Source organism: Gallinula chloropus, assembly GCF_964237585.1.
Source record: "Gallinula chloropus genome assembly, chromosome: 11".
NCBI lineage: Eukaryota > Metazoa > Chordata > Aves > Gruiformes > Rallidae > Gallinula > Gallinula chloropus.
Genome location: NC_140096.1, coordinates 6,603,306 through 6,629,868, shown reverse-complemented (window position 1 = coordinate 6,629,868; position 26,563 = coordinate 6,603,306). Strand labels below are relative to the sequence as shown.

General features: G+C 43.2%; 2 protein-coding genes across 2 annotated transcripts; one reads left to right on the top strand and one right to left on the bottom strand.

Moving 5' to 3' along the window:
- Nucleotides 1-6,941: 6,941 nt before the first annotated feature.
- KCNE5 (potassium voltage-gated channel subfamily E regulatory subunit 5) lies at nucleotides 6,942-7,589 on the top strand. The gene has a single exon (XM_084269051.1). The coding sequence runs from the start codon at nucleotides 6,956-6,958 to the stop codon at nucleotides 7,271-7,273; it is 318 nt and encodes a 105-aa protein (XP_084125177.1). The 5' UTR covers nucleotides 6,942-6,955; the 3' UTR covers nucleotides 7,274-7,589.
- A 6,900-nt stretch (nucleotides 7,590-14,489) lies between these two features.
- Nucleotides 14,490-16,729, bottom strand: NXT2 (nuclear transport factor 2 like export factor 2). The gene is made up of 3 exons (XM_084269258.1): nucleotides 16,648-16,729; nucleotides 15,584-15,728; nucleotides 14,490-14,847 (listed from the first exon to the last, which is right to left on the bottom strand). Exons 1-3 carry the CDS (start codon nucleotides 16,663-16,665, stop codon nucleotides 14,669-14,671), a joined length of 342 nt encoding a protein of 113 aa, XP_084125384.1. The 5' UTR covers nucleotides 16,666-16,729; the 3' UTR covers nucleotides 14,490-14,668.
- Nucleotides 16,730-26,563: the final 9,834 nt, after the last annotated feature.

The following is a 26,563-nucleotide window of genomic DNA, read 5'->3' as shown; positions in this document are numbered from 1 at the left end:
CCACTGTATTTTAATTCAAGCAGAGCTTTCCACTAGGACACACAGCATAAAAGTAAACAAAGACCTGCACTGCTACAGGAGGTACCGATGAGAAATCATCGCCTGAATGCAGAATGCAAACCTTGTACCTTGGCTGGCAGACAACAGGGAAACTGATGGGCGGTTGTCTCTAAACAGGTTTGAAACTCAAAGGAGTTCTGGTTTTCAGTTTTGTTTTTAAGGCATAGATCCTCTTAGGCCTTCACATACATGTGAGTAACAGCACATTACCTGCGATCTGGAGGATCAGGGTGTAACTGTATTCACTGTATGGAAAGGTATTTCTGTTCACCTTTTAAATGCAGTAAGCATAACAAGGCAACCAGAAGCCTACAGTAGTTCCCCCATGCAGTCTCGTTTTACATACAGAAAAGCAGTCTGTGGCCAGAGAATCTGTTTTATGGAACTTGTAAAAAGGGACAAATCACTCTTTACAGAAATTCATTATCAAAATGTGCTTAACTGGAAATCCTACGTGTGAAGAAGTGGAAAGATATAATTCAAAAATAGTTCATCATTTTGTGTGCAGAATCCTGTACTATGTCTCTCTTGAATTGTAACTGAGCTCATGCATCCCTGCTAGCTCTTCACACTTGAACCATAAATGCTGTAAAAAGTGGAGGCTCTTGATACTGTTCTACTTTGCACTTTCTTAATCGTTTTATATATGTTGCTTACATTTTGTACAGCTGTGGCCCTCAACTGCTGTATAGTTCAAATTCATTTTAAAGTATTTATAGATTTCTATTCATACTTGTGTTGTGTATATGATGGTTACAATGAAAAATTATTTGGTATTGTCAATGTACATAAAGTAAAAGATTTTGTACGATGCTTCTCTTGAACACACTAGCTTGCAGTTTCAGAGCAAGTTTTTCTTTTATCGCATGTATCTGTATTTTTCTTTTTTTCCAGTTCAAACAGGTTTTGGCAAAAATAAATTGTGGCTGTATACTCATTAACTAAACCATCCCTTCTCCTTGGGACCAGCTTCAACCTTCCCCACGAGTAACTTTCTCTGGCCAGCCCAGAACACTGCCAGCTCATCTTCCACGAGCCCCAAGGGGAAAGGGAAAGAGAGAATCTGGTCTATAAAGCTGCCTGTATCTAGCTGTGCATGGAACTACAACAGTCACTAACAGAAACAAGGAGATTTTTTTTTTTTTAAGAAAATTTTTTTAAGGCATATACAGTTGGTTTATGACAAGAGAAAATAATTCTTGTATCAGTAGCAGCTTTTTAAGTAACTTGATCCTGTTTAAAATTGGTCACAATTAAATAGCCTTTAGTCAGCCCATTAGTGTCACAAAAGTTAGATACATGTAAGAAAGCTACTTGCACTTGAGTGGCAGCAGGCTGTATGTTTTGTTTTGTTTTTTAAACCATGAATGTATTTATAAGAAATGTATTTTATCTAGACTGCAGGTATCTTCTGTGTCTTGGTTGACTGCTATTTTCAGTATATATACACACACCGTTAACATTTCAGAAGTGAAATACAGTTTAAATAGTCCAAGAAGTTTGTGTTCTGGAAGTTCTTTATATATTGCACCGTTGGCTCTAGTTGCTGTTCAGCCCTCACAAGCAGACTTCACACAAACTTCTCAGAAGCAGCAGCTGTAAGCCCGAGCTGCAGCCACTGAAAACAAAACCTGTCACGGGCTTAGTCTTTAAGAAATGAACTAAATGTGGATGTACTGCAAAAGAACGTGATACACATCAGCTTGTTGGTTTTGGAGAAAGGGAAGGATCATATCAGGCCCCCATCAGATATATGGATTAGTTGCAAATACAATACTTGTATGCCACAAACTTTATCCTTATTTTTAATGAATTCTGAATCCATTTGTGACAGAGCTTGTGGGAAAGAAACAAACATCTTTGCCATTTAAAGTCAGACACTGAGATGAAGAGACAGTGTATGGCTTAGAGACCTGTTCAGTAATGTTACAGACCATTTCCTGTGCTTGACTGAAAGGACATACAACACAGGACCAAAGTTTGAGGGAGCAGTTAATGTACTAAATGGGAAAGTTCCAGAAACCTCAAAATAGCTACAACTTCTTCAGAAAGTAGGCTCAAAATTTCAGGTGATCCTTAAGTCTGAGAAAAGAAATCAAAGGGAAACAAAGTCCAGTTTGGGCAGTTTGTCTGAACCAAGAACTTAGGAAGGCCCTACTCCAGAAAACAAGGGCTGTCTTGGGAAAGCTGGAGTATAACTACAGTAACAGGCTAGAAAGCTTGATCTGTGAAGGAGGATTACAGCTGAGGTGACGTGGCCTCAAGAGGAATGGCACATGACAAGAGATGATTAATCTTCAGCTACACACCATGTTACCCCTCCAAAAGAACAGCAGAGCTGTCACCGGTGGAAGAAGAGGAACAGCGAGTAACTTCACACTAAGTGATGTTTATGTTTAGACATCTTAAAAGAAACACAGGACTGCAAAAAACACTCGTTACTAAGTACTGAAACGGTCGCTCGAGATCACCACCACTGAAAGTCTTCAGCACCTCGGAGTCAGTGAAGGTTAAACAAACGTCTTTTGGGCACAGCTCTGACACAGGACCGTGGTGGGGGCTGGAGGAGCAGACCTGGGTCTGTACGAAAGGCCATGGTAATGCTGCACGTAACGGGTGTTGCTGAATGGCTCGCAAGGAAGAAAAAATTACAAACAGATGAAGTGATGAGTTATTCCCTTAAGAGCAGGTGAGGTGCTGTTTAACCAGCCCAACACAATTATAGTGCCCAGCACAACGTCGGAGAACTCGAGCATAACACGATGTAGAGAGCTGCCGGCCAGGTAACGCTGCACGCTGAACTGCGGCTCCCACCAAATGCTTGCTGGCTATACAGGGAACAGGACGCGAGCCCAGAACGTGGGTCAGTAGTTTTCAGTCAAAAAATCCCCCCAGATCTACCACGTCCCAGAATGACAGTTTCAAGTAACTACACTGTATTCTAATGATAAATTAGTGATGTTCTGCAGTTACGTGCAACACAAGAAATAAACTCTCAGTATGAATTTGGTTTTGGTGTGGGGTTTTTTTGGTTTGTTTTTTTTTAACTGAGTCTACCTCACGGCTAAGCTCTGCTTACAGGACAGCAAATCCATTTCCCTTCTGGAGACTAAAATTTAAATATTAGAAGCCTAAAATAACAAAACTTGAAGCACCTTATGCAAAAGAAGCACAAAAGTGATTTACAAATCACAAAGCAGTAAAACTCGGGCATCCTACAGTGGCCCGAACCTACCTGGAGTATTAAAACACATTTCCAGTTAACATGGTGCTGCAGCAAAGTACATTATTGGTTGCTTTTGGGTTTTTTTAACATGATAGGATTACATCAGCATGGAGGAACAGGGCTGCCTGTACTAAATACACATTTGTTGCTGGCCTGCTCTTTTCATGTAATTTAATTTGAGCGAGTTGTGACAGAAACGGGGTGGTGTTCGCACTACTGCTCTGCTACTGGGAACTGTAATATCTAGAATCTTACTACACCTTTTTCAGGTAGAGACGTGTGTTGAAGAAAACCAGATCCATTCTATATTTGACCAAGTGTTTTAACAATGCTGATTATCACAGGTCATTTGTCCAAAACTGCCTTTAGTTCCAAGCGTGTAGGCTTGACGTCAGACAAACGCTAATTACCTTAGACAACCAGAGCCCTGGGCGCAGTGTCTGACCCTCAGTGGCCTCATCTGTGCTTTCTAAAAATTATTAAATAAATATCAATTTGCATTTTTCACTTGTCCCATTTTGAAGAACCAATGACCTGAGGAGCAGTAACAGAGGTGCCTGAAGTCCCTTTGTGCTTGTAACACGTACTTTCTGCTGTCTTTACCCTCCCCTGCCCTCTATTACAGAAGCACGACCTCCATGCCTACACCACCCCCATTATTTCTGACAATCCAGTCCCTGAGTGTCAATACCTGTCACTCCAAAGACATCATCTCACGGCATTAAAATGCTAAAGCACAAAAATGCTGTACAAGGTTTACTTTTTAAATTAGAAATAAGGAAGTGGCTAGGAGAGTAATTTAGTGTTTCTTGATTCAAACCAGCGTTGGACAACCACTAACAGGCTTCTTTCTCCTGAGGCTACTTAAGAATAAAACTAGGCCAACTATGACTTTGAGGAGTGAGTCCACTTCTTGTCCTGGCACGTAACAAAAGTCCCAGCCCTGGGAGGTGGTGCTGGGGTTTGTGTGTTTCAAACATCACAGTATCTAACCTGAACCTTTCCTGTTGGATACCAACCTGCGTCTATCTTGGGGTGCTCCCCCAGGGAGCGAGCAGGAAGAATGGATCACTGTTCTTCACAGCTGCTTGACTTGGCCTTTTTGTGCCTCACGTCTAAGCAAACACAACCTCTCCTGATGAGCCTGTTATTAATCATGGTCATTTAACCAGGGCCACTCTGTCCCCACGTTCAAAATACGATACCCACCCCATCTGCTCTATACAGCAGAGTAATACATACACGAATGACCTCAATTACCTCTTATGTCACAGTGTAACTCTCACCTTGTGACTATTTTTTCCCTTATTACTTTTAAAACCTTGATTTCTGCTCCTAACACTTGTAGCACAGTAAGGACATTGCTGTGAGGTGTGGAAACACATGGGTGGTGACAGCGACTTCTTAGCTCTGCAAACAGATGCTACCCCACAAACCCAAAGTGAACTTCTATCAAGTGGGTATGACTCAGTTTTAACCTACACACAGCCTACTCTGAGCATTTACCGGCAAGCAGAGCCCTCACTTTCAGAGGAAAGATGCCAAGAAAACTGTTCACATCAACAGAAAACATTCTGTAGAAAAGCAGAGTAAAACCTGGCACAATGTGAAGAGAAACCTCTCTGACTGGTTTTTGGCTCTCTCGAGATTCTAAGTGCACATTCAGTCCTTCTAACCGTAGTAAAACTATGATCTATTGTACTTTGTTTTGTTTTTGCTGCCTAGTCACCAATTTCCTTTCAGTAGGTCACTCTGAGATAATGAAAAAACAAGATGTCTGCAACATATCTCAGCAAAAAACCTTTGTTTAAGAGTTTGTAGAAGGACTGGTAAGAGAAGAACAGAAACGTGTCCTGCAAATGAGGCAGCAATCTCTCACTCATTCCCTACAGCTTGTAACCTCCACCAGTTCTGAGGGGGGCAGAGATCTTCTCTATCCTTAAATCCCAGGGGTTGCAGAGTGTTTCTCAGTTATATTTTGCTGATGGGGAAACGAGAAATAATGAATTGCAACTCTTGGGGAGGGGGGGAGCATAAAGAGGGAGAAATTACTGCTGCAGAAACATCCTATTTTACCGGTGTTTCTTCTGAAACAACTTAAAGAGTAAATGAAAAATGTTATGGAAAGTCAGCAGCTGTTCTTTCAAAACCTAAGCCAGCATGCCTAGTGCTGCTTACACAGAAAGGCTGTATCAGCACCACACCAACTTTCCTGCTGCACACAGGCACCCACTCTGCTCTGCTGTTAAAATACCTCCTTTACCCTGAAGGCAGTGAGAGGAAACTGGGCTGGCACACAATCAGCCCTAGCCACCTCCCTGAAACAGCCAAAGGCACAACGTAAAAATTACTCTAAATGCCAGAGACCAGACCTACATCATGTGCAACTGCCATGTTTCCCTACAAGCACAACAATAAAAATTACAAAAGTCACCAGATAAACAACCTGGGAGTAGGAAAAATCTGAGCTCCTCTGAGCATTCATAGGATTTCAGAAAAACATGACTATAGGCACAGAGATTTAGGAGGAAGAAAACAAATAATTAAGGTAACTTGCCTGTCCAGTGCAGCCACAGTCCCTCTCCAGCACAGACATCCCAGGAAGAGGTCACAGACAAACCCACCACACACTCCTCTCCTTTCCAGGCCTTTCCACTCAAGGAACAGCTCCTCTTCAGCAAATCACCAGCTGGTTTCATCAGTCCAAGTTAATGCTGCCTCTGGGTGTCTGATCACCACAGCTGCTGCTGCTCAGGCTCCTGTGCCGCAGTGCTTTTCCTTGCACTGTTTCCTTGCTTTATTACATGCTGCTGCACAGAAACCTGTGAGCCCAGGGTCTTCTGTGGGGATCTGCTCTAGCTCTGTGCACAGAGCAGCAGGTCCTGTACAGCTCTGCCAGGCAGGCTGTGCGCAGGGGCCTACGGCTTTGGCGCTGGGAAGTCCCCAAAATGGCAAGAGTCATCTCCTTCCTGGCATTATTTTCATGGGCCTGCATTTTCCCCAAGCATCTACTTTCAGATCTTGTTTCTGTACTTGAGGGATCATGTAAAGGGATCTCAGCTTGTGTGGTTCTGTGAGGGAAAGGGAGATTCCTCTCAGTGCTCTGGCCCGGGTAGTGCTCGGTGGGGCTCTGCACCTCTCCTGTGCAGGGCCTGCTCCCGGGCTCAGGCACTGCTCTCTGGTTTCCACATCACTGCTTTTTTTTCCAGCTGTACCTTTCAAACAGCGTCAGGGGATATTATCCCTTCTAGCGCGAGAGAGTGCATTTGAAGCACCGTGAGGAAGCCATGTCACCCTTTCCAAAGCCCGGGCTCTTTCCTCCCCTCTACCTGGGGCTTGGCGGGCTTTCAGTCAGGGAGCAGAGGCAGGCGCGCCTCAGTCACCGGGCAGCGAGGCTTTGGCCTCGGGCTCGATCCCTGGATTTCTCGCATGACCCAATTATCCTGGCTCCAGGCACGGTGCAACCGCGCAGTCCCACAGCGCTCCGCTACCGGTACAGACGCGGCCAGAGACGTTTCCAGCTCTCGCTCAGGACGGGAGCGCTAAACCTGTTTGCCAGCGGCTCCATCCCGCGGTCAACCCGGGCGGGCCCGGCTCCCCTGCAGGCGGCCAGGGAGCGAGCGGCGCGTTCTCGCCGGCGGGTCAGAGGAGCGGCGGCGCGGCCGCGCCATGAACTGCAGCGAGCCGCGGCGGCTGCAGGTGCTGCTCAGCGCGCTGCTGAGGGAGCTGCGCCGCGGCAGCAACGCCAGCGCGCCCGCCCCGCCGGCTGCCGGGCCGGGGGGTGACGCCTCGCTGTACATCCTGCTCATCATGATCTTCTACGGCTGCCTGGCCGGGGGCCTCATCTTGGCCTATACCCGCTCGCGGAAGCTGGAGTCCAAGCACGACCCCTACCACCTCTACATCGAGCGCGACTGGGGCCGCAGCGGCGGCCCGGGCCAGCCGGCCGAGGAGAGCAGCCCAGCCGAGGGCCAGCGGCTGATGTGAGCGCGGCGGGGGCCCCGCCAGGCAGCGGGACCGTCAGGGCTCACGGACGGCCCCGGGCTCGGAAGGGCGAAGAGTCCGCGGGGGCTGCGAGGGCGGTCCCGCCGCGGCTCAGTGCCCGCTGCCCTGCCGGCCGCGGCTCTGCTCCCGGGAGGACGACGCGCGGCGAGGGGCAGGCGGCGGCGGGCGGCTGCTCCCCGGGTGCGGGCGGCCGGGAGGCCGTTCTGGTGCACTGGCTCGCACGGCGCCCGAGCTGGGCGTGCAGCGAGGACTGCTCTTTCCTTCCGTGGGGTGATTAGTACGGCTTTTCTACAATAAATACCTGCATTACGTACGTACAGACCTCTCGGTCATCTGTAGATCTTAGTTTAACGTGCTTAAAACCAGTCTGCGTTCCACCTTATTATCTGACCACAGTGCTGTTACTGCTGCTGTTTCACGTAAGTAAGAGAGACTCTGTCGGTGCTGTTGTATGCACCCCCGTATCACTTTAGAGCAGTGGTAGTATGGACTGGAAGGGGCAGGTCCCATGCTGCTAAAGCAAGGTTGGCTTGGCTTACACGGAAACATTTAGCAATCCAAACGGAGCTTAGAGACGGCAGTTGTTCCCGTGAGGAAAGCCTCGGTACCTCACCTTGGCGCTGTGGCTTTGCAATGCACAGTAACTTTTAAAGCCATCAGTGACATCCTTACAGAGATGCATAACTCCAAGAATAAAAGTTACCATGCAACATACACTTTCTACAAAAAAAAAAAAAAAAAAAAAAAAGCAGGCAGAAAAAGGTTGTTTCTGATGTACAAGCCAGGATAATAACTGTCATTTCATGGGTTGGGTTTGGGGTGGGGTTTTGGTTCAGATAGAGATTACTGAACAACTCCAAGGAACACATACCTTAACTAGGACTGCTGCACTACACAGTCCAAATTACTATTTGCATTTTATCCAAACACTGCTGGAAAGTGAAGCTTTGACATGGACTTAAAAGGAGGAGTGACTTAAATTTCCTATAAAATGCTCATGCATATTCCTCGTAACAGCAAAATGGTCTTAGGTTCTTCTATTTGCCAAGTACTGCATCTCGCTACCTCTACTATATCTTTGTGGGGAATCATTGTAAACTGGGTACCTCAAGTGAACAGCAGTTATCAAGTCAGCTTTGTCACAGTAGTGACAACTACTGCTACATCTGCAGACCAAATTACAACGCATTATTAGATATCAAACAGCATTTTGTGAATACCCAGACCTTTGAATAATTTAAAAGTATGGGGTAGGGAAAAAAATTCAAGCTCTAAAGCCAATTTCAAGGGCAGCATATGCACTAGTGCTAGATGCCGGCATTCTATCCGTACGTGTATGTGAAATCTTCAGCTCAGCAAAGAAAACATAGCAGTTAGAATTGTGAGGGGGAAAAAGGATGTCAGGGAAACCCACAAACTGCCAAGCTTAAAATCCTCTGTCAAGGAGTTAGGCAACAGAGAAAGTTCTAGTCAGTGATGTCCGTCTGCAAGGATTCAGACAGTACCTCTGGAAAATACAAGTGCTGACTTCAACCTGGGCTTCTGGAAGAGCCATAAGCAATGCACACACAGACACACACGTTTAAGCTGCAAAAGCTGACCGTCTAATGAACTTCCACATTAGGATAACTCAAACACTGCATCAGCCCCACTAGAAGCCTTTCTTTGCGGGGCTTTCCTTCAGTACAAGCAGAATTAAGCTGACTATAAAGTTTCCCCCCATAAGGAAGAGGGGATCATTATGTATATCCAACCCCCTCGATTGAAACTCTCTCTTTTTTCCTGCATGAGCACTGCCCATCAGCAGGACTCTGGTCTCTAAGAGGCGTTACAGACCAGGAGCTGGGAAATGATCTGGGAACTGCAGTGCTAACTGCTACGCTGCACTCAGCTCGGCTAGACAAGAACAGGGAAAGACTGTCACAGTTTGGAGAGCAGGAGAGATTTGCACACATCAGAGCTTCGATACCCTGGACACTAAAATGTGAGCTTAACACATTATTTAACATCACCTGGTTACTAACTGCTTTCCACTGCTTCATCCTATAGAAGCTGTGGCAGTCCCTCTGAGTCAGGGTCCAGCAAGTACCACTCTGGAACTTCATGATCCCTGTGTTTCTCCTCCCACCATCCCCCAAAAAGGAAAATATATGCAACATACTGTGTTTAGGTCCTACCTAAAAATACCGGGCTGCCCTTGGGAAAATTCTACCCTTCATTACACAGTTCACAAATAAGGAAAGCACGAGGCCTCCTGCCAAGGAACCAACAAAACATCCAATTCCAATTATCTGCTGTTCTATCTGTACCTTTCAATATCTGAAAGAACCACAAGGTCTCGGTGAACTCCAGAAACTTGTGATTTACATCAGTCCACCTATTCTTATAGTTACAGTTCAACCAGATGTTTAAATAAGATCACAGGACCTGTCAGCCTCACCTCTGTGCCTGGGATGAACATATTTGTGTTATGAATATCAAGATGACATAGTACCTGTAACTTTAAAGATACAAAATACTCAGTGCACTGTTTGTTCACAATTTTACCTTTTCCCCATACACAGTTCTACTTGTTATAATCCACATACTGGCTCAAAATCCATGAAATCACAAATTAAATAGGAAAGTGTACCATGGGGGAGTTACAGAGGGGAGTTTCAAGTCCTCTTGTAACTCTGACAACAGAACTAGCCAGCTGACTGTAGCCCTCTGCTTCCTGAAGTCTCTCCAATGAAAGCAACATCCACAGAGTTCAGCTGGAAACAGGAACCCTGTGAGACCAGGTTAGTCTGCCCTACCAAGCAGCATTGCCCCAGGACTGGGAGAAACAAAACAAGGCCTTTCAGAGTAGCAAAACTTCAGTCTGTTAGGAATTCAAGCCTCCCAAATCAATTTGGTTACACCTAAGAACTCACAATGCTCCAATGGATCATTCTGTCCAGATGAGTCTAAAGATTCAGCATGGTTATGTCGAGTTTGGAAGAAAAATGAGCTTTAAATGCTAAGAACCCAGGAACCATCAGAAGGTTACATTGCAGAGCTGGTAATGTGAGTTCACATGGAGTTCATTCTTACCCTGTTAACACGAATACACCGAAGAGGAATTCATACTGTGGCCTACCTTGATAAATAAGCATTAAGCAACAGCAGCAACATTCATTATTTTTGTTTTAGTAAGTCTAACACATTGTGTACTGGTTAGAAACCTTAAAAAGCCATGAAACTGTAAAGCTACTGGCACTGAACTCAATTAGATTGTAAAGTGACCAAAATTAGCCACCGAAACGTAGCACACTTTTCTCCACTGACAGCAAACCCTAAGACACCCCCAGGACTGATGCAGGGCAAAACGGCCATTTAGCCTCCCAAGTCTGTTCAATCACTGGAAGCAGAAGATAACAAGAGAGATTTATTTGTATTATTTTTATTTAAAAGTCTTATTAAACCCAGCTTGCTGAAGGAGTAAGTTCAGCCAGCAATGACCTGCTTCTCAGTTCGGATCAGAAAAGCTTATTTAGGAAGACTTAACTGTTCTTTTCTTCAGCCCAGGGGGAATATTGAAAGTGCAATTTCTGGACTCACTTTCAACATGCATGCAAAATTATCTTCTGTTTTGGCCATAAGTGTGATTTATTTTTCCCAGCACTCCTAAGCCTTTACAGCTGTCAAGCCTTGCTCAGGATAATTACAAAAAGTGACTGCTCACAAAGCCTCCCTGAAATCTACACCCCAAACACAGCAAGAACTTTACAATATAATTGGCACTAATTGTTTCTAGACCACTGCAAATGCTGACCTTGCATTAGCATCCTCACCTACAGTGTTCATTAGAATTGTGATGCTTTAAACAGCAAAATAAAGTAATCCACCAGTTACCACATTCGAGTTTCATTTCATCTCAGCAGAGAAACAGCAGGGGTACAACAACATGTTCTCAGTGAAAAAAAATTACAATCTAAGGATCTGACAGAAGTTTTGTTTGATTTTATCTGTGTGTTGGACAGCAGTGTAACCATGAGTAGATTTTAGAGGGAAATGTCAATTTGAGATTGTCACTCCAGCCAGTTCAATACCAGTTACTGCTTGACAGTGCCCTTGGTGCCCCGGCACCACACTGCAACAGTCAGAACACATCACCCATACCTAGAGCACAAGTAGAAAAGAAATGGCAGCCAGGAGTCATTTCTTGCACTTTTAATATCGTAAGAACAAACTATGAAAACTTCTAATTAAAAAAAGCGCAGAACATCAGGTAGTGTTTGTTTTCCTTTGTTTTTTTAAATTAATTTTACAAGAGATCTTAAACAATTTCAAAACCTTACAAAATGTATTCAAGTGCAGAAAGTTACTTTACTGATAAAATAGCATTTTTTTCATAATGTGCTTTTCTCCAATCAGAACAAGGAAGCGTAGACATATCAAAACCATCCCAACAAATCGCTTTTCTCCAGCCCAAGAAACAGCACAAATATTTTGAAATCCATAAAAGGAGCAGTATGCTAAAAAGAACAAAGCGACACAAATCCAGAGACTGATAAAGACAATGCAGGGAAAATACACAAACAAAAGATTTAGCAAGTCTCCAGAAGCTGAAATTTAGCATGTGGAAGTGCTGAGCTCTTCAGCTGGCTTTGATTCACTGACCAGTTGTACATGAGTAACTTGGTATCAAACATAAAAAACCCGGCAGCATTAACAGGGGACACTGAGCCAGGCTGGTGATTTTGCACTGAACAGGACAAAATGCATTTGTGTATTTTCCCTGTTAATTTCATCACAGAAGTTTCAACAAGCAGCACAGAGCTGCAGCTCCCCTACCTTCTCCAGCTACTATGGAAAAGTTTGTGTTTGTGCCATTGGTTATTCAGTTGTAATCTCGCTGATTTAATCCAACAGCTACATCATCACTTCGTATGCTCCATAAAAATATTTTGTGAAACAGCATTTTTGGTTATGAAGAGCAACAGCAAATCATGGTGAAACTGAATCACTCCAAGTGATCCTCATGGAAGGTGATGGAAACGGGCAGCACGTAACTGGCACATCAATTGCGTTCTAACAGATTTCTCTCCAAAAGCCCCTGGATGCAGTGAGTCCAATTCCAACTACACATCCCCCCAAGTACGACTTTAAACTGGGTTTGGCCAGCTGCACCAGTTACTAAGCTTCCCAAGTAAGATTCCAGGTAACGGTGGCTTTTTTGTTTGGTTGGGTTTTTTAATATTAAATGCAGAAGTCAGATGTAAAAGCAGCCTACATTTGAAAATAACAACAACATTTGATTGACACATTGACTCATATATTTTTAATTCTCCCAGTCCGCCTAGAAAAAAGCTTAAAAACTACTATACAAATTAAAGCTTGAATAAAAATACTCCATAAGTACTTTTTCCCAGGACAAGCTTATCAGGTACAAACAGAAGTATATGTTCTGGTGACTGCCTTCAAAGTTCAACAAGCAAATGCTACAAGTTGCACCCATCACTACATTTCAAAAGTCAAAGCCTGTAATGCTACTTACATACTCATAAGCAAATTAAAAACCACAAAGCACGCTGGGTCAGTGTCACAGTTCAACAGTACTGTAGCAGTAACAGGCAAGTTCAGGGTTTTCAAACTCAGAAGAAATACAAACGTATGAACCTTGCATCTGCTGTTAAGAACAAACAGTCATTAAATAGGGGGATCCTTTCTTCGCTACATACAGAAAGAACAATGTATTTACAGTTTTCAAAATTTCTGGACTTCTTGCATTATTTTGCAGGAATTTATATTCTTCAGGCTGAAAAATAGTTACAGAATAATTCAGAACATAAAGAGCTTCTCAATAGAGCCAGGTTAACTATTCTAACTGATGTAGAGACAGCTTTAGAAGGAAATGAACCCACCCATTTCATCTAAACATCCCACGATTGTGGGAGCATATCACAAACTACAGATGTTGTAAGATGTTTGACACAAGTTAAATATTGCTCATTTTTACAGTTTTCCCCGATTTCAGTCATAAAACAGGGGAGCTGCAGTCGTAACTGCTTTTGTATTCAGGTTGCTTCTCATTGCAGCATGTATTAAGATCTAAGTCCCCCTCATGTATTTTCAGTCAGAAGTCAATGTACTCTCACGGATGTACAGTTTTCTCTTTTTTTTTTTTCCCCTCAGCTTAAAATAAATGTACCAGTTGGAAACAAATCCATTTATATCCAGATTTACTCTTAAGTTTCCAAGTTAAGATGGTCAGTCTTAACCTGTAGTCTTGAAAAATATTTTGAAGCAGGTGAAAGCTTCAAAATGCAAACATAAAGCATGACACACAAAACTCCCAGTCAATAATTAAAATATTTAAAAAGAATGTGAAAACTACAGTAAGAAGATGGTACTTGTGTTCAGAGCTGTTCTTCTAAGATAAAAACAATCAAAGCACCTATTCTGAATAACAGTACTGAGGAGAAAAAAGGAAGGCTTCACAGTAATACATGCTTTCAGTGCCACTTTTTTACTACAATATTTCCTGAAAAGACAGTAGGGATTCAAAACTTGCAGGCTGAATATAGGAAAATAGTTCAAACCTCATAGCACAGAATTAACACATAAAGCAAAACAGAAATTATATAGCTGACCTAATTCTTATACTGTAAGACTTCAAAAGAAAAATAACTGAAGTCCTTCTTGTGCATGTGATGAGTTGGCATAGGAGTTCCATTCAGCACTGTATGAATCAACATAAATTAACTACAACCAAAGTCACCGAAACTCAAGCCAAAGGGAAACCTGATGAGATTACTTAGTCCTTTGTATCATCGAAGGTAACATTAAGTTTCCAATGGATTATTTGAGAGATTACACACTCAGGAACTAAATTTGCTGTTTTCACAAACAGTAGAAATCGTTGCCGATCCTTGGAGCCTCTTACAACCAAGAGTACATAGCTTTGAGAATTCTATCTACATGCCACAAGCATCTTCTTCAAAAGAGGGAAGATGCTACTGTAAAAACAGATCTTTTCAAGTCAAAGCAACTACATGTTTGGTCAGAATTGTACATTAAGGGGATTTTAGTAGAGTTTCAGCGTTCAGCATTACATACAAGAAGTCTGGAAGTGGCAGCACAGCTGCATGTAAGGCATTTTAGGAATGATTCCAACACAGCTCACTGCCTTCAGCATTTTATTAGGTTCAACTAACACGAGCAACCTCTCACATTTTGTTTACTACTATACCCATGGCCATTTGGATCAACCCTGAAACATCTGTAGACCTTCTGTAGTGACAGACGCAACACGAAGAGCGAGCGTGTCCCGTGCATGGAGAACGGCTGTCCGCACAGCTTGCTTCAACGTGTTGAACGAGAGAGGTCACTGCCCGCAGCCAGTCCTCCTTGCTAACTGGCCCAGTCCTGAAAGCGGAAACAGTCACTGGCTATCTTCCACACTGTGTTGGTAGGTGTGGCTTGTGCCGTCAGCAAGAAGTTCTGATTGAAGTAGCGCTGCTTGTCACCATCAAATTTTACTGTCCCACTTGTCACAACGAGGACTGTCGTCTGGCCTTGAGTAGCTTGCTCTTCACAAGGAGGAAAAGTATAAAGAGAACTACTCAACCAAAGACTAACTGGTAAAGAAGCAGGAGACGTACACAGAAGTTTCAATTCTGGTTATACCGGATATAGGCTAACAATCGGCCACACAGTCATGGAAAATACAGGTTTGTTGCATCATTTTTATACAGACAGTGGTGTATTTGCTCCCCAACACTGCTTTTTAATCGTTTCTCTATTTTCATCTGTTTTCTTCCTTACCGATATTCCCAAAATATCCAGTAGATGTAACGTATTACCTTCTCAATTATGTAAGCCTTTCTTTAGCAGATGTTAATCAGAAACCTACAGAACTTAACATCTATTCTAGACGTAAAGAAATCAAAGCACACACAGGTTAATGAGCTGTTCCACATTATACTGCAGGTCAGTATCAGAGGCTACAGTAGAGGTCTCTTGACTCTGACATTGTCAATCAAAAACCATAACCTGATAAGCCAGACCTTTTCAATACATGAAAATACATCACATCTGAATATCAGCTTAACAAAAAAGTCCTTCAATTATTTTCCCAGACACAAGAAAAAGTGTGGAGTTGCTGCATCTCGATCTGTGCTTTATTTATGCACAACTTGACATTTCAACCCTCAATATTTTCTCTAGGCTCGTTCCAAAAGAAATATTAAGCACTATTAGAATTGCAGTTCACTTTCAACAGTTACAAAAAGACTGAAAAATAATGAAGTTATATTACAACTTTACCGTGAACGGGCTGGCAGTCCAACACGTTAACCTGGAATTCACTAGACGGCAACATTTCAAAAAACTTGTTGAGCTCCTCCTGCCCGGACACCGCGTTACCGTTCCACACCAACGTGGCTTTGTCCAAATAAAGTCTTGTTAAAGCCTGATCATGAAAACACATATTTGGGGGAAACGTGTGAACAAATACAACGGACAACACAGGAAACAATCTTCATTGAAATCTCACATCGTGAATTACTCATTTGCTTCTGTTATCTCGATAGGCAAAATGCCCTCCTGAAATATTAGCTCCTTTTAACAATTAGCACTCCTGACCAAGGATTAAAGCTAAGCAAAACATAGTCTTTCTAACTTGCACAGTGTCTCATACGCCTCCAAATTTAAATACTGATGAGACCCCAAAGCTAGTGATAGAACTGAACTAGTTGCTAACAAAAGGACAGCGCTACTTTTCCAGAGTAAGTTTACCGGTGATTTCAGAGGGAAGGCAAACACCACCAGGAACAGTGGAAACTTAGAAAGGACAGTTATCTGCAGACCAGAATTTCCCAAATGTTTCCTAAGTTGTAAACAGCTGAGTACCTGCCTAATTCTTCTCCAAGCTGTTGATACATCTCTGCCTAACCTACTTCTGCACACAGTGACTATGAAGTAGCATGACACTGCTGATATTTTCACTTTATCCTCAGGCTCTGATGAAGAGTCCCAGAAACAGAAGTGAAAACTGCTAATAAGAGACATTTGGAAAAAACACTCTCACTTCTGACTTCAGAGACAAATAAAGCAAGTTTTATCTGCCTGTACTGACCAAATCTGTACCTCTAAAACACAGCTGCACGTGAACTGTTCTCCTGAAGAAGCCTAAGACACTTTATCTTTTACAATAATACTGCACAGTAACATAAAAGTCTACACAGGGCTGTCTATGAAGAATATAGGTCTTAACTTGGCCAATAAAATACATGGTGACCAACTTTAGGTACTTTCAAGTGTAATGCTACTTAGAAAAGCAAGCAAAAAATGCATGAGGTGTTTTAACTACTGTAAAAATATCTACATACCCTTCTTCTTTTATCCATTGTCTCATAATAAATATTGACAAATTCATCTGCAGCTCTACAAGCTTGGTCCACGTAGGTTTTGAAATCCTGGAGAGAAATCACACCAAATTACTAACGTTAGGCAATTACATGCAACCTAGTCACCTATGCAATCTCTCTACCCAGCAAGTCACTCTGGTTGGTCTTTTCCATCCTCACTGAATGATAATGACAAATAATGTTGAAATTGATTTTCCAGTTGCAGGAGGTACCAGCTTTTAGCCAAGTGACAGTTTTAGGATTCACTGTCAATGCTGATATATCTATTGTATTTAAATTGTAAGTATGTACATTGAAAAATAAGCTACAGCTATCTGCAAGTTGTCTGAACCTGCAAGTATTCAGTGAAAACACTTGATGCTGTGATGCCTGAAGTTAAGGAACAAGATTATTCAACCTGTTTCCTAAAAGTTAGCAAAACCCCCCAACACCGGCACCGTAGTCTTATTTTTCAGAATGCCTTTAGACATACATATGTAAAATGTAATAACATATATAGTTGGATATATAGATATAAAAGTGAGACACATGCTGGATGGCTTCCAGTATCAACCACTCCAGTGCTATATCCACAGGTAAAAAACAAACACTGCTGCTCACATCTTATCTCCCTCACATCTCTCTATTTTTATTCATCCAAAGGTTAACAGCCTGTGTTGTTGCATCACTGCGTTGTGATCTCATTCGGTTGTTTGCTCAGTTTGTTTAGCTGTTTGGCCCTTGATCTCTTACAGGTCCTGGACTGTGCCATCCTGGAAAGGAGTGATGCTGAATTTCCTGTCCATACATCTACAGATCTGTATTTGATTCAAATACAATATTTTGTTTAAAATATCATCACTTATTAATCCATTCCAGCGTTATATTAATAATATCTGCAACTCAAACAATATTTCAAAGTTTAATTACTTAAGGTTTTGGGTTTGGGGGGGTTTTGCAGTCTTTAATGAATACATATCAGAACTACCATGAATTCCTCCAGTGTCACCATAAGAAACACTACTACTTGGAGAAGCCTCCATAGTTCAAAACAGTTCCTGGCCAATCAAATAATCCCCGTTTAACCCACAAAACAAACACTCTTGTGTACTACATATTATTCTTTTGATTCCCCTCTGTAAGGACATGAGCTTACTCTTCACCTTCCTATCTTCTCCAGCAATTTCTGAACCCACAGGCCAGTTCCAAACACATACAATAAAGTTGTCTTTAAGGTGCTGTATTCCAGCAAGTGCCAAGAGAAACTCTTTAGCACAGGGAGGTGAAGGATATTACACCTCCCAGTAAGAAAACAGTGATTATATCTCAGCCTGCTATGTTATTGGCCATTACCTCTCAATCTGCACATCCTCACACACATACCCTTTCTAACCAGTCACTAAACATATTGCCATCTAGCTGCCAAACACACCGAATGGCTGTGAGGGAGAATGTTATAGACACCCCATGAGACTGGAATGAGCTGCTAGGGTGCCTGCAATATAAGTTAAACGGAAAATAAGCCTTGTTTGTTTTGATGCTCCAGACAAGTTCTTTGTAACCATAGCCCAGAATATGTTTTTTGTATTCCAATAACAGTTCAGGTAGGAAGAAGCTTCTGGACATCAGCCGGTACAAATCCCTTCTCAAAGCAGAGCCAACTTCAAAGCTTAACCTGAGTCCCAAATTAGATCTGGCTGCTCAGGGACCTATCCCCGGTCACGCTGTGAACATTTCTGGAGATGAAAACTTCATTTTCTCCAGACTCCTGTTCCAATGTCTCATCACCTCTAATCACAGGAAAGCCACCACTAAAAAAGCCAAACCCTTGAAGGCTCTGAGGACAATTTCAAGGAGGTGGCCAATCTACAGAGCCTCTACAAAACGCGGCGGCTCGTCGCACAACCCTCTGCCTGGCCTGAGGCCTCTGCACACGGATGCTGCAGGCGCTGGAAGTGGGAAGGCCTCGGGGGAGGACATCAGCTCTGCCCCGGAGACAGCCGGGGGCCGAGGGAGCAGTCGGACGGCGCAGCGCACACACCTCCGCAAAGAGCCGCTTCCCTCCCTGCCTGCTCCCGCCCGCCACCGCGGCCCGGACCCGTCCCGGCACCCCCGGCGGCGCTCCCCGCGGCTTCAGTCTCGCCCTCTGAATCTCAGCAGCCCGGGGCGAGAGCCCGCGCTTCCCTCCGTGCCGCGCCTCAGCGAGGCCGCGATTCCCCGCGGCCCCAGGGCCGCGGCTCCCACCGAAGCCCAGCTCAGCCCTCCCCGGCCCGACCGCCCGCACTCACCACAGAAGCGGCCATGAGGGAAGCGACGCACGCGAGCGGCGGGACGACGCCGGATGTGCGCCGCGCTCGAACCCGCCGCTTCCGCCCGCGCGCGTCCTCCCGCCAAAAACGTTCCGCTGCGGAAGTCGGTGTGGGGTGGTCGGAGCTCTTGGCGGGCCCGGCTGGGGAGCGGCAGCGAAAGCGCAGTGGGAGCTGTCGCTGTGCGGTGTTTGTCAAGGGCAGGCGAGCGCCGGCCCGGCCGCGAGGCCCCGTGGCAGAGGTGGCGCTGGCGCCATTCCCGTCCGTCAGGGGAGGCGGCTAAACCAGCAGCTGTTGGGCCACAGGCAGCGTCTGACTGGAGCTCAAGCACAGAACTGCCCGCAGCACAGCGGGACGTGCGCGGCTCTGCTGTGGCGCTCGGCTGTACCTAACGCCGTCACCTTCCTACTTCCTGTAACAGCAGGAGTAGCGGTGTGAGGCAGCGTTCGCCTTGCCCGGGGACAAGTGTATCAGATGGGCCTCTCTGCGGCGCCTTCCGCTAGATGAAACCATGGTTTTATGAATAAAAGCCCATGGGTTCGGGTGCTTCAGTATCATCCGGAGTGGTGAAGTGTTGAAGTCTTACATGCTGTGCTACAAGCACTTAATTACCTGTTAATCTGCGAATGCAAACAAGGATAAGGATGCCTTACACGCCCTGGGCAGCCACCCCAATGGAAAATCACATACCGGTTACTTGATAGCACAGGCGCAGCTTGCTGTCACCCAGGATGCGGTCCTAGGTACAGTACGCTGTATCTGCAAGGCTCTGGATATAAAACCAGGTCTGCATAGCACCGTGTCCCCGATGTTACACAGATTTTAGATCTTTCTGCTTTTTCTACATGTGCTTATTCTCCCTGTGGTTGCCATTATTAACAGCAGAGGCTTTCTGAGGTTCCCAGCTGCTGTGCCGGCAGCCCAGAACACAGTCAGGCCCATGCTTCCACCACGGCAGGGAGCTGGGCAAGTGCATGAAGGAAACAGGCTGTTTTCCTGTAGCTGGCTGGCTAAATCTTCATCACACAGTGAATAACCGTAAAAGACCTGATGAGACTCAAGAGGGGTGCGATTAATTACTAAAAATGATGTGGAGCTGACTAGGAAGAAATTATATACCGAAGGTGATAAACACTCTGGGAATGGAGAGGTGCGTCTGTGACAGGGCTGCTGGGAGAGGACTTGAGTGCGTCAGGCCTCTGAGGCTGTGCCCTTTAGCATACTGGATCATATCCAGTGGTGTCAGCTGTATACTAATATGTCATCGCTGTGTAGGAGTTATATTGCTATGGAGCAGCACATCCTGTTGAATTAACCACTGCTCAACGAAGGCAGCTTAATGCAAAGGTTCAAACATCCTCCCCTTTGAAATCTCAAGTGTCGCTACATCACCATATTATCTATTTGCCTCAAATTCATAAAAGTACTTCATAAAACCTCTTCCCTATAAAGAAGAGCTATCATAAATTTCCAAATGAAAAAGCAAGGCACTGAAAATTATATATGACTTGTTCAAGGTCACAAAGGGAGACAATTACAGAACTGAGAACTGCAATTTGAATATCTCAGCTTCATCATACAAACATCTTCACTCCCGTCTGAGATACATCAGCATAAAATCCCACCTGACATGTCCATTACATGTTTCATGTTTATTTTCATCATATTGATGACAATGTCTTTTAAAAAGGTAGTGTCACGTTCCTTTTCAGTAAATCAGAGTGGTAGGAAGTGACCACTGTAAATCCTAGTGGACTGAAGGAATTATATCGGTGTTCTCACAGAGACTGCAAACAACCTGGACAAAACAACAGGAGTGAGATAAGTATCTGTGAAAGCACCACCTCTTCATTTTCTCACATGCACCTGTGAAACCTGGAGGAGAACAGGTTTAACACAAGCCGTGTCACTGGCAGATTGTGAAACATTCTTTAAATCTTTCAAAGACATTTGAATAGGCTGTTCCAACAAAAGAAGTAACTACAGAGACTAGTAGAAACTGAAGTAGCTAACTAGTTCACAAGCCTTCTTTCTGTCAGGTCAGGATTTTTCTCTACAGATTATATTTTTTCATTCAGAACTACCTGTCACAGTGGGATCATTCATCGTTTCTTTGGCAACAGTTAATCAGAAGAATGCTTCTGCAGCAGGATTCACTGCAGACTCTCCACTGGAAATTAGGAAGGTAAATAATTTGAAGATGTGCCAATTGCCTGCCTGCCTTAGCATTATCCAGTGAAGTAATGTGTCAGTTGGAAGGTGAATTGCAAACATGGGTGTGAAATTCACTCTCAGTCACTTCCGAAGACAACACAACATTTTGGATATCACTTTAAAGGAATAACTTACTGTTGGGATCAGCTAATTCGGGAAAAGGACAAGAAGAAAAATTCTTCCTTAACACCAAGCAGCACATAAGACCTGGTTCAAAATATTACTATGAGATTCACAGTAGTAGCCAAAAGGTACTCAGGTCTCAACTCTGAGAAAACCAGAGACAAGCAGCAGCAACAAAAAGAAAACTGTCACCCCAGTATTTAATAAAAAACCAAAACAAACCAGCAAGAAATGTAAGATATTTGCAGGCAGTGTGGAAACTGCTTCAATACATTAGCAATATGGGGTGCTGGACCAAATGCATACCACTTAGCAGACAGGCTTCACAAGACCAAAAAAGTCTAGAATGCTTAATAACAGGCCTATGCAGAGAATCAGAAGTACAGAGACATCCTCAAAAGACCTCCAAATGGAGGAAAAAAACCCATAAAGAAGTAAGATTTAAAAACGTAGTAAGACAAATCAGAATCAGTTGCTTTCCCTTGAGCAAGCCTTTGATTTGGGTGTTTAAGGCTGAGAGTAGTATGAGCAGACACAATTTCCACTTTTGTACTGAACAAATGACAGCCATAGTGTATACTGTCCAAATATTCCCTAAATATCCATTTGGATTTCATTCAAGTAACAACCAAGTGCAGCTCATAATTTCTCTTCAAAAGCTCAGATATCCCCAACAGTTTCTCAGCCTTATCTCCTCTGGGACCTCTAGACAACTTACCTGTGCTTCCCAGCCCTTTATATTCCAGAAGGAACATGTAAGATAGAAATGCCAGAATGACTCAGCAGCAATGACACTGAACTCCCATGCACAGTTCAAGCAGTTTACATCAAGATGACTCATCAAAATACCTTTACTTCTGAAGATGGTTCCTAGAATATGCAGCTCTACTACACCCACTTACCATCTGGAAGGGAAATTTTGAGTTAGTTAAGATCTTACAGAAAAAATTCAGAGACAAAACAGTAGCTTTGTTGAAATAGCTGGGATGAGCTATTAGACCTGTGAAATTAACTTGGATATATGGGGTATATTTGATTCTATAATCAATAACACTATGCTTTAAAATTATTAGTTGCTGGAAATCTTCCCAAATACCTGATGCTAAGAACAATGAATTAAAATTGTAATCACAATTAAATGGCAAATAGGATGATGCATCTCCATATCTGTGTGGAGATAGGAAGGAATTCTTAGAAGTGACTGGTTTATAACTTCAGTCAAATTTACTCAAAATATCCTAACTAATGATAAGTAAAAATGCATTAAGCTTTCAAAAATGCATTCAACCACCTGGGTAAGGCCAGATTTTATTTTGTTTTCATCTGCTGACCAGTTAAAACAATTGAAATTGATAGAGAAGTGCTGGCTAATTTCAGAATCCCTCAAAAAATACATAGGGTTTTATTGTGAATTATTGATAGTGGCAAATAGTGACCACAGGATGAAAGTAGAATTCAGTCTCCAGCAGAAGACTGAAAAGACTTCACATTTTCCCCACAAAATCTTCAACTGACAACTATGTACGTTGGCATTAGTATGTATGCAGAAATGAAGCCCAACTGCACGTTGTTAGGCCCCTTTTCAAAATAACCTTGTACTGTGTCCGAAAAACTGTGATGTTTCTGTAATGACTTCAGTAACAGACTAAAATGAGGCCTGTAGGTCGTGATTACCCTTGATAAAACAAATAGTCCTTAGTTTTGCCAATAATCTTGCTGTACTTAGATGAATGTGCTTGTAATTTTCAAGGATTTATAATTTATTCCCCTTTATGGTTACATAATTCACACAAAAATATTTGAAATAGGATAACCTCTATTAAAAGAACCCAACAAACTACTATGCTTTTAAATTTATTAATTCAGAATAGATGTAACATTACTGAAATCATAATAACACGCTTGAACTCTGCAGGTTCAAAATATCACTGTGGTGTTGTACGCAGCACTGAAGGGTAAGTCTGGGAGGCAGCAGAAGGAAAGGTTCTTCCAAATTTTAGTAGCTGCTCTACTGAATAGAGACCAAAGACACGATCCATGGTCTGTGTCAGGGATTAAAATCAAATTGGTGTGTTCACTCTGTCATTATTAGGTTTATCGGCCTCCACTGATCGCATCCTTGTAAACAATATCCAAATAACAGTTTAAAGATTTAGGAGGTATGGTGACTTTTTGGGGAAGAATTCCCTCAAGGTCAGTGATTGACACAACACTTCAGCTTTGTAGCTGGTGAAGCAGTATCTCAGAGGCTCTCATGCAGCCACAGGTCATATACGCTGTTCTTTTAAGCGTGAATCTTTTTGAATAGTGAATGGTTCTTGTGAAACACAATACTCTCAAATTTTGTTAGTGTTACCACAACGTGTAGTGATATTACCAAGGTTTAAGGAACTGTCTCCTGTGACAAGAGACAACAGACACTAGCCAAATCAAGACGGATCCTATGAAGCTGAAGGGTGACTCTGTGTTTGAGGGTTTTGCCTGAGCAAGGAGATTTCATCTGTTAATGTGAACTGGGAGTAGGTCTTAGGTGCTCAGCAGATGCACACTTTGACCTGTATGCTGGATACAAAGATACTGTAAAAGCTGCAGTTTGGATTTACTAAACTGCAGTGGGCTTAAGAAGGCCTGTTCATTCTCAATAGAAAAGCTCTGGACAGACCCAGGCAGAACCTGCGTTTCTTACAATCTGTGGGGACTCCAGACTATGCACCACTCCACCTCAAATTCCCCTCATACCAGACCTGAAGGAATGCAATGACTGACAAATACCCCTCTTGCATTTTAAGGAAAAACAGGACTCAGTATATACTGAAGTGATAACTGTTCCACTCACCCCCTGGGATCTGGTGAGATCAAATACAAAGAACTCTTCTATTTTAATCCATGTCAAAGCACTCCCAAGTGGGGATACGTTTTCAGAACCGGTCAGTTCAAAGTGTCAATACAGTTGCTGGTTAAAGCAATTTTAAAAGCCTATCCATTTCATTAGGTAATGACACACTGAGCTCGTATGAAAATCTGTCTGTATGTAAGGAAAACCTTGGCAAGCATATCTGTACTACAGTGGACTCCGTGATAGCTACATGGAGCAAGCTGGTAGTGGGAGTGTGTATATGTGCACACAGGCATGCTTATATACCAGGGGGAGGTAGCCTATAGCCCCACCCTTAAGGCTTGTAAAGTGGTTCTATTTGCACTTGTCCTTTTATTTTCAAAGCTTTAGACAGCTGTTTAAATTGTGGCTTCAGCAGTATATTGTGTCGGTTAGCAGCAGTATCAGCTGCCAGCTGTGTCCTGTATAAACAAAACTGAAGTCTTGCAAGTACCTGTTATCAAGATACCTGAAGTATGACATGCCCATACAATGCCTGGCATCAGCCACATCAGCTGGGAAGGATTGTACAAGCACCGCGTACAGCGTATGACCATGGCTTGTCATGGTTTAACACGTGTGTGCAGCACATGACCATGGCTTGTCATGGTTTAACACGTGTGTGCAGCACATGACCATGGCTTGTCGTGGTTTAACTTGTCTGTGCAGCACATGACCATGGCTTGTCATGGTTTAACACATGTGTGCAGCACATGACCATGGCTTGTCGTGGTTTAACTTGTCTGTGCAGCACATGACCATGCCTTGTTGTGGTTTAATATGTGTGTGCAGCACATGACCATGGCTTGTCATGGTTTAACTTGTGTGTGCAGCACATGACCATGGCTTGTCATGGTTTAACACATGTGTGCAGCACATGACCATGGCTTGTCATGGTTTAACTTGTGTGTGCAGCGGAACCAGCACGCTCCCTCGCCATTTCTCACGGCGGCTGGAAGCACTGCAGCTGCAGTAGTACGGCTTGTCCTTGTTCCTGTCCCCATCTAGTACTGCTCAGTTTCCACTAAAGGCTGGAAGGAATGTCTTTCTTGCATCCAGAATTTTGTTCAAAACCTTGCCATTACCTAATCATATTGCATTTTGAGGGAAAATTCGGTAAATAAAATACTGGAAAGCATCTCCAGTTCTGGAGCCTTAGTAAAATGATCCCAATTCTAATGGCAGTAACACTTCCCAAACTTAGGAAGACTAGAAGGAAAAATCTGAGCTACAACACAACTTCTAAACCAGTTCTAAATTGCACTAAGTGGCCATCAGAATGTGAACAAAAGGTGCTGTGAGACTTAGGGACATGGCTGTTCTCTGCTTCTTCCCAGCTCAGAGTATCAGATATTTATGGGTAACAGAAGCTGGAAAATTATTTCCTTTACCATTGATACCCTCAATAAAAGCATTTCTTAAAGTCAAAAATACAAAATAGAAACTGAAGTTTTGGCTTTGAACAAATATTCATGTAGTCTTGGTCAAAAGCAATTTGTCTTCCCAGTTTTCAGATGTCTGTTTTTTTTCCCCAGTATTTTTTCCCCTTCAAGAATGAAAGAGACCTCTTTTGACAATAGTCTAATTTATATTAAGATACATTTAATATAAAAATAGTCTAATTTTTATATAAAAATATTTTTAATGAAGAATTTTTGGATCAGCTATAGATGAAGCACTAACCACTCCACATTATCGATTTAATAGAACTACTGAGCAGAGTTCACTCAGATGAGAAGGGCCTGAAGGGCCAGAATTACAGCTCAGATGCTGTCTGAAATTGTTAGTTCAGGTCAACTTGTAGCATATTCTGAGTTCAGTTTACATTTGGGTCAGGCATGAATGCTAGGCAGCAGTAGGTAGCCCACAACAATTAAGTGGTTAGTGAGATGACAACAAAAATCAAATGCAAACTAGTATTTCTCCAGGCCAAAGGTATTTGTGTATATTTAAGGAATCATTTTCCAGTGAAGAATCATTTAATTCCAGCTGGACTTGCTTTTTTAACAAATGGAAGAGTTGGGACAATCTGATACAATTATTAACAGAGTATGTGCCTTGCAATGTGCTTGAAAGTATCTCCTTTTTTTCTCTGAACGCTGTACAATATTTAGCATTGCCTGAGCATCTGAGCTGTGGTTCTGTGAGCAGCTGAGCTGTCACAGGAGCTCTGCAGCAGGGACAGCAGCATGCTTTTATTTCGCCTCCCTGCTCTCTGTGTTATCTACACTCTCAGTTCTATCAGTCACCTTTTGCAGAACTAATTTAATTAACTAAAACAGCAGAAGATGTCACCTTTCCTTACCCTCAATACACCTGGCAAGCTAAAGTGGACTGGAGAGTGGTCTTGCAAGCGGCAGCTGGCAAATGAAGGTAAGTG